The following is a 7,192-nucleotide window of genomic DNA, read 5'->3' as shown; positions in this document are numbered from 1 at the left end:
TGTGGGACTGCCGGGGGCGGGGGGGGTATAAGAAATTGGGGTGAAAGCACCTGTTTTGGGAAATAAAAGGGAAGGGGGTGCTTTGGGGGGCTGGTTGGTGTGAAAAAGTCTCATTTTGGGAAAAAAAAGCACAATTTGGGTTAAAAAAATAGAATTGGGTGCAAAGAAAACTTTTTGAAGAAAAAATCTTAATTAGGGCAAAATCCCCGTTGTGGGCGGGGTGAAGAGGGGTGGGATGACGTCACCTGGGAGTCCACACCCCTCTCTGACGTTATCTCGGGTCCTTCCCACCGCCGTCACTGATGTCAGCATGGACTCCCTGTGATGTCATCGCTTGGGGGCGGGGCTTCAGCGCCAAGGGGGCGGGGCTTGGGGGAAGCGCGCGGCCACGCCGCGTCCTGCGTAACGAGACCCGCCCTCTCCATATAAGGCCAAGCCCCGCCCCCTGGCCCCACATCGCCTCAGCCGCCCCCTGCGCCAATCGGCGGGCGGGGAGGCGGGGGGCGGCAGGCGCGGCGCGCGCCCATTGGCCGCCGCGCTCCCTCCCCCGCCGCCGCTCCCCATTGGCCGCCGCCCTTCCCGCCGCCGCTCCCCATTGGCCGGCGCGGCGCGCGCGGGGGCGGCGGGGGGCGGGGCCTCCTCGTGAGGCGGCGGCGGCAGGCGCCGTGAGCGACGCTCCGGGCTCCCGAGGTGAGCGGCGGCCGCCGGGGCTGGGGCGGCTACCGGGGCTACCGGGGCCGCGGGGGAGGTTAACGGGGCTCGCGGGGGAGGTTAACGAGGCTCGCGGGGGTGGGGGTTAATGGGACTGGGGGGGTTAACGGGGAGGTTAACGCGGTGATGGGGGAGTAATGGGAATGGGGGGTGGGGGGACGGCAGGGAGGGGATTAAGGGCGGGAAGGGGTTAACGGCGGGAGGATGACGGGGAGAGTAACGGCCGGGGGGGATAACGGGAGCTCCGAGGGGGGGGAACGGGAGCCGGGGGGGCAATGGGGGCTCTGAGAGGGGTTAACGGGGGCTGGGGGGGGGGGGTTAACGGGAGCCGAGGGGGCCCGGTTGGGCGGGGGGCGTAACGGGGACTCTCAGGGGGGTTAACGGGGGCCGGGGGGGGCCCAGTTGGGCGGGGGGGTTAACGGGGGCCCGGGTGGGGGGGGGGGCGCACCGAGAGCGTTACCGGGACGCGGGAGGGGCTGTTCCCCCAGGGGGCGGGGCCAGGCCCTTGACCCCTCCCCTTTCCCCCACAGCGCTCCCTTGGCCCCGCCCCCCTTCGCGGTCGCCATGGCGACGGACGCGGCGCACCCCTATTGGCCGCGCGAGCTGCGGTTGCCTGGTTACGTGCCGGCGTCGCGGCCCGGCTGGCAGTGCGCAGGCGCGGGTGGCGGCGGGCGCGGCGGCGCTGGCGGCGCTGGGCTGGGCCGCCGGGGGCGGGGCCGGGGGCGGGGCCGCGCGGAGCCCCGCCCGCCGCGCCGTGCTCGCCTGGTTCCTGCTGTGCGCCGGGATCCACGGGGTCCTCGAGGGCTGGTTCAGCCTCCGCCACCGGGACCTGCCCGCGGCCACCGGGCTGCTGGCCGACGTGTGTGAGCGCGGGGGGGCACGGGGACCCTGGGGGGGGGATGGATCTTCTATGGGGGGGCGGGGACTCTCTGTGGGGGGGTTGGGGGGGGCCTGGGATCTTCTATGGGGGTCCTGGGATCTTCTATGGGGGGGTTGGGGGGGCCTGGGATCTTCTATGGGGGGGTTGGGGGGGCGGGACCCTCTGTGGGGGGTTGGGGGGGGCCTGGGATCTTCTATGGGGGTCCTGGGCTCTTTTATAGGGGAGTTAGGGGGACAGGGACCCTCTGTGGGGGTTTGGGATCTTCTATGGGGGAGTTAGGGGGGTCCTGGAGTCTTCCATGGGGGGTTAGCGGGGACGGGGACCCTCTATGGGGGGGTTGGGGGGGGCTGGGATCTTCTATGTGGGGGCTGAGGGGGGCTGGGACCCTCTGGGGGGGGTTGGAGGGGCCTGGATCTTCTATGGGGAGTTAGGGGGGGGACGGGGACCCTCTGTGGGGGGGTTGGGGGGGCGGGGACCCTCTATGGGGGAGTTAGGGGGGACAGGGACCCTCTGAGGGGGGGCTGGGACCCTCTGGGGGGGGGTTGGGGGGGCTGGGATCTTCTATGGGGGTTGGGGGGGGTTGGGATCTTCTATGGGGGGGTTGGGATGTTCTATGGGGGGTTGGGGGGGCCTGGGATCTTCTATGGGGGAGTTAGGAGAGACAAGGACGCTCTATGGGGGGTTTGAGGGGGTGCTGGGATCTTCTATGGGGGATTTAGGGGGGACAGGGACCCTCTGTGGGGGGGCTGGGGGGGCTGGGACCTTCTATGGGGGGAGTTGGGGGGGATGGGGACTCTATGGGGGGTTACGGGGTGCTGAGATCTTCTATGGAGGAGTTAGGGGGCACGGAGACCCTCTGTGGGGGGCTGGGATCTTCTATGGGGGGGTTGGGGGGCACGGGGACCCTCTGTGGCGGGGCTGGGGGGGCTGGGATCTTCTATGGGGGGGTTGGGGGCGGGCTGGGATCTTCTATGGGGGTTAGGGGGAGGCTGGGATCTTCTAGGGGGGTCCTGGGATCTTCTATGGGGGAGTTAGGGGGCCCTGGGATTTTCTATGGGGGGTTAGGGGGGCCTGGGATCTTCTATAGGGGATTAGGGGGGGCCTGGAATCTTCTATGGGGGAGTTAGGGGGGGGCCTGGGATCTACTATGGGTGAATTAGGGGGTCCTGGGATCTTCTATGGGGGACTTAGGGGGGATGAGGACCCTTTATGGTGGGTTAGGGGGTGGTGGGATCTTCTATGGGGGGCTAGAGGGGACAGGGACCCTCTATGGGGGGGTTGGAGGGGGGCTGGCATCTTCTATGGGGGAGTTAGGGGGGTCCTGGGTTCTTCCATGGGGGTTAGGGGGGACGGGGACCCTCTGTGGGGAGGTTGGGGGGATCCTGGGATCTTCTATGGGGGAGTTAGGGGGAATGGGGACCCTCTGTGGGGAGAGTTAGGGGAGCCTGGGATCTTCTATAGGGGATTAGGGGGGACCTGGGATCCTCTATGGGGAATTAGGGGGGACAGGGACCCTCTATGGGGGGTTGGGGGGACCTGGGATCCCGTGGGGGGGGGATTAAGGGGTCCCGGACGCCTGGGCCCCTTGTGGGAGTCCTGGGACCCTATGGAGGGATTAAGGGCGGTCCCGGACGCCGGGGCCCCTCGCTCACCCCCCCATCCCCCTTTTTCCATAGGGAAGGAATACGGCAAAGCCGACAGCCGCTACCTGACGTGAGTCCGGATGGGGATGGGGATGGGGATGGGGCACCGGGAAGGGCCCAGGCGTCCGGGCACTGACCCCCCCCGCCCCCCCCAGGAGCGATGACTTCACGGTCGCCATGGAGACGGTGACGGCCTGGGCCTGGGGGCCGCTCAGCCTGGTGACCTTCGTGGCGCTGCTGCGGGGCCACCCGGCGAGACACGTCCTGCAGCTCGTGGTGTCATTGGGTACGTGATGGGGGGACACGGGGGGACATGGGGACACGGACACGGGGACACAGACACGTCCTGCAGCTCGTGGTGTCATTGGGTGAGTGACACGGGGACACGGGGACACAGACACGTCCTGCAGCTTGTGGTGTCATTGGGTGAGTGTGACACCAATGGGGACACCTTTAATGGGGACACAGACACGTCCTGCAGCTCGTGGTGTCATTGGGTGAGTGACATGGGGGACACGGACACGTCCTGCAGCTCGTGGTGTCACTGGGTACGTAACGGGGGGACACGGGGACATGGGGGGACACAGGGACACATCCTGCAGCTCGTGGTGTCACTGGGTGAGTGACATGGGGACACGGGGGGACATGGGGGGACACGGACACGTCCTGCAGCTCGTGGTGTCATTGGGTGAGTGACATGGGGACATGGGGACACGTCCTGCAGCTCGTGGTGTCACTGGGTGAGTGACGGGGGGACACGGGGACATGGGGACACAGACACGTCCTGCAGCTCGTGGTGTCATTGGGTGAGTGACGGGGGGACATGGGGGGACATGGGGGGACACGGACACGTCCTGCAGCTCGTGGTGTCACTGGGTGAGTGACATGGGGACACGGGGGGACATGGGGACACGGACACGGGGACACAGACACGTCCTGCAGCTCGTGGTGTCATTGGGTGAGTGTGACACCAATGGGGACACCTTTAATGGGGACACGGGGGGACACGGGGACACGGGGGGACACGTCCTGCAGCTCGTGGTGTCACTGGGTACGTAACGGGGGGACACGGGGACATGGGGGGACACAGGGACACGTCCTGCAGCTCGTGGTGTCATTGGGTGAGTGACATGGGGACATGGGGACACGTCCTGCAGCTCGTGGTGTCACTGGGTACGTGATGGGGGGACACCTTTAATGGGGACACGGGGACACGTCCTGCAGCTCGTGGTGTCACTGGGTGAGTGTGACACCAATGGGGACACCTTTAATGGGGACACGGGGACACAGACACGTCCTGCAGCTCGTGGTGTCACTGGGTGAGTGTGACACCAATGGGGACACCTTTAATGGGGACACGGGGACACGTCCTGCAGCTCGTGGTGTCACTGGGTGAGTGACAGGGGGACATGGGGGGGACACGGGGACATGGGGACACGTCCTGCAGCTCGTGGTGTCATTGGGTGAGTGTGACACCAATGGGGACACCTTTAATGGGGACACGGGGACACGGGGACATGGACACGTCCTGCAGCTCGTGGTGTCATTGGGTACGTGATGGGGACACGGGGGGACATGGGGACACGGGGCCACCCGGCGAGACACGTCCTGCAGCTCGTGGTGTCATTAGGTGAGTGTGACATGGGGACATGGGGACACGTCCTGCAGCTCGTGGTGTCATTGGGTGAGTGACATGGGGACACGGGGGGGACATGGGGGGACACAGGGACACGTCCTGCAGCTCGTGGTGTCATTGGGTACGTGATGGGGGGACACGGGGGGACATGGGGGGACACGGGGACACGTCCTGCAGCTCGTGGTGTCACTGGGTGAGTGTGACACCAATGGGGACACCTTTAATGGGGACACAGACACGTCCTGCAGCTCGTGGTGTCATTGGGTGAGTGTGACACCAATGGGGACACCTTTAATGGGGACACAGACACGTCCTGCAGCTCGTGGTGTCATTAGGTGAGTGTGACACCAATGGGGACACCTTTAATGGGGACACGGGGACACAGGGACACGTCCTGCAGCTCGTGGTGTCACTGGGTGAGTGTGACAGGGGGGACACCTTTAATGGGGACACAGGGACACGTCCTGCAGCTCGTGGTGTCATTAGGTGAGTGACATGGGGACATGGGGACACGGGGGGACACGTCCTGCAGCTCGTGGTGTCACTGGGTGAGTGACATGGGGACACGGACACGGGGACATGGACACGTCCTGCAGCTCGTGGTGTCACTGGGTACGTAATGGGGGGACACGGGGACATGGGGACACAGACACGTCCTGCAGCTCGTGGTGTCACTGGCTGAGTGTCCCCATGGTGGGGACACCGTTAACGGTGGTGGGGGGGGGTTCATGCAAACACCGGGACCCCTTTAATGGGGGGGGGGGCACCCAACACCAGGATGCTTTTAATGGTGGGGGGGGACACCCGGACGCCTGGGCCCACTCATGGATCCCAAATGGGGGTAACTGGGGACTCCCCGGACGCCTGGGCCCCTCGTGGATCCCTAAGGGGGGCAATTGGGGGCTGCCCGGACGCCTGGGCCCTTTATAGAACCATAATGGGGCTCTGGGCCCCCCATGACCCCCCCAAGGGAGGCCCGAGGCGTCCCCGGACGCCTGGGCCCCTCCTGCATCCCTAGGGGGGTAAGTGGGGGCTCCCCGGACGCCTGGGCCCCTCGTGGATCCCAAATGGGGGTAACTGGGGGCTCCCCGGACGCCTGGGCCCCCCATGACCCCCCAGGGGAGGCCCGAGGCGGCCCCGGCCGGTGTCCCCGGACGCCTGGGCCCCTTGTGGATCTCTAAGGGGGGCAATTGGGGGCTCCCCAGACGCCTGGGCCCCTCCTGGATCCCTAAGGGGGACAATTGGGGCTCCCCGGACGCCTGGGCCCCTCCTGGATCCCAAATGGGGGTAACTGGGAGCTCCCCGGACGCCTGGGCCCCTCTTGGATCCCTAAGGGGGACAATTGGGGGCTGCCCGGACGCCTGGGCCCTTTATAGAACCATAATGGGGCTCTGGGCCCCCCATGACCCCCCAAGGGAGGCCTGAGGCGTCCCCGGACGCCTGGGCCCCTCGTGGATCTCTAAAGGGGGCAATTGGGGGCTCCCCGGACGCCTGGGCCCCTTGTGGATCCCAAATGGGGGTAACTGGGGGCTCCCCGGACGCCTGGGCCCCCCATGACCCCCCAAGGGAGGCCCGAGGCGGCCCCGTCGGGTGTCCCCGGACGCCTGGGCCCCTCCTGGATCCCAAATGGGGGTAAGTGGGGGCTGCCCGGACGCCTGGGCCCCCCATGACCCCCCCTGTCCCCCCCCAGGGCAGCTCTACGGCGACGTCCTGTACTTCTGGACCGCGGCGCGGGCCGGCTGGGCCCACAGCGACCCCCGGCCCCTCTACTTCTGGGGCTACTTCGTGGGCCTCAACGGCCTCTGGCTGCTGCTCCCCGGGCTCCTGGTGGCCGACGCCTGGCGCCAGCTGGCGGCCGCGCAGCGCCACCTGGACCGGCCCCGCGGCAAGAGCCGCTGAGCCCGGACGCCGGGGCCCCGTGATCAGCCGGGCACCGGGACCCCTGGATCACCCGGACGCCTGGGCCCCTTGATTGCCCGGACGCCTGGGCCCCTTCGGCACCCGGACGCCTGGGCCCCTTACCTGACATCACCCGGACGCCTGGGCCCCTTCAGTACCCGGACCCCGTGATCACCCAGACACTGGGGCCCCTTCAGCGCCCGGACGCCTGGGCCCCGTGATCAGCTGGGCACCGGGACCCCTTGATCACCCTTGATCACCTCTTCCTGACATCGCCTGGACACCGGGACCCCTTGATCACCCGGACGCCTGGGCCCCTTCCTGGCACCCTCCTGGAGTCCCTTTCCTGCCATCGCCCGGACGCCGGGGCCCCTTCGGCACCCGGACGCCGGGGCCCCGTGATCAGCCGGGCACCGGGACCCC

The 7,192-nt window shown here is 67.4% G+C and overlaps 1 protein-coding gene across 1 annotated transcript; it reads left to right on the top strand.

The window, feature by feature from the left end:
* The first annotated feature begins 1,275 nt into the window (after positions 1–1,275).
* LOC148590174 (3-beta-hydroxysteroid-Delta(8),Delta(7)-isomerase-like) lies at positions 1,276–6,781 on the top strand. The gene is given in 5 exon segments (XM_088539393.1): positions 1,276–1,371; positions 1,373–1,574; positions 3,268–3,304; positions 3,390–3,520; positions 6,561–6,781. Coding segments are annotated over 5 exon segments (675 nt in total). The 3' UTR covers positions 6,770–6,781.
* The last annotated feature ends 411 nt before the right edge of the window (positions 6,782–7,192 follow it).

This window comes from Tinamus guttatus, unplaced genomic scaffold, assembly GCF_059628265.1.
Source record: "Tinamus guttatus ecotype Peru unplaced genomic scaffold, ASM5962826v1 Tinamus_guttatus_pri_ptg001636l, whole genome shotgun sequence".
In the NCBI taxonomy this organism is placed as follows: domain Eukaryota; kingdom Metazoa; phylum Chordata; class Aves; order Tinamiformes; family Tinamidae; genus Tinamus; species Tinamus guttatus.
This window is presented reverse-complemented; position numbering and strand designations above follow the sequence as displayed.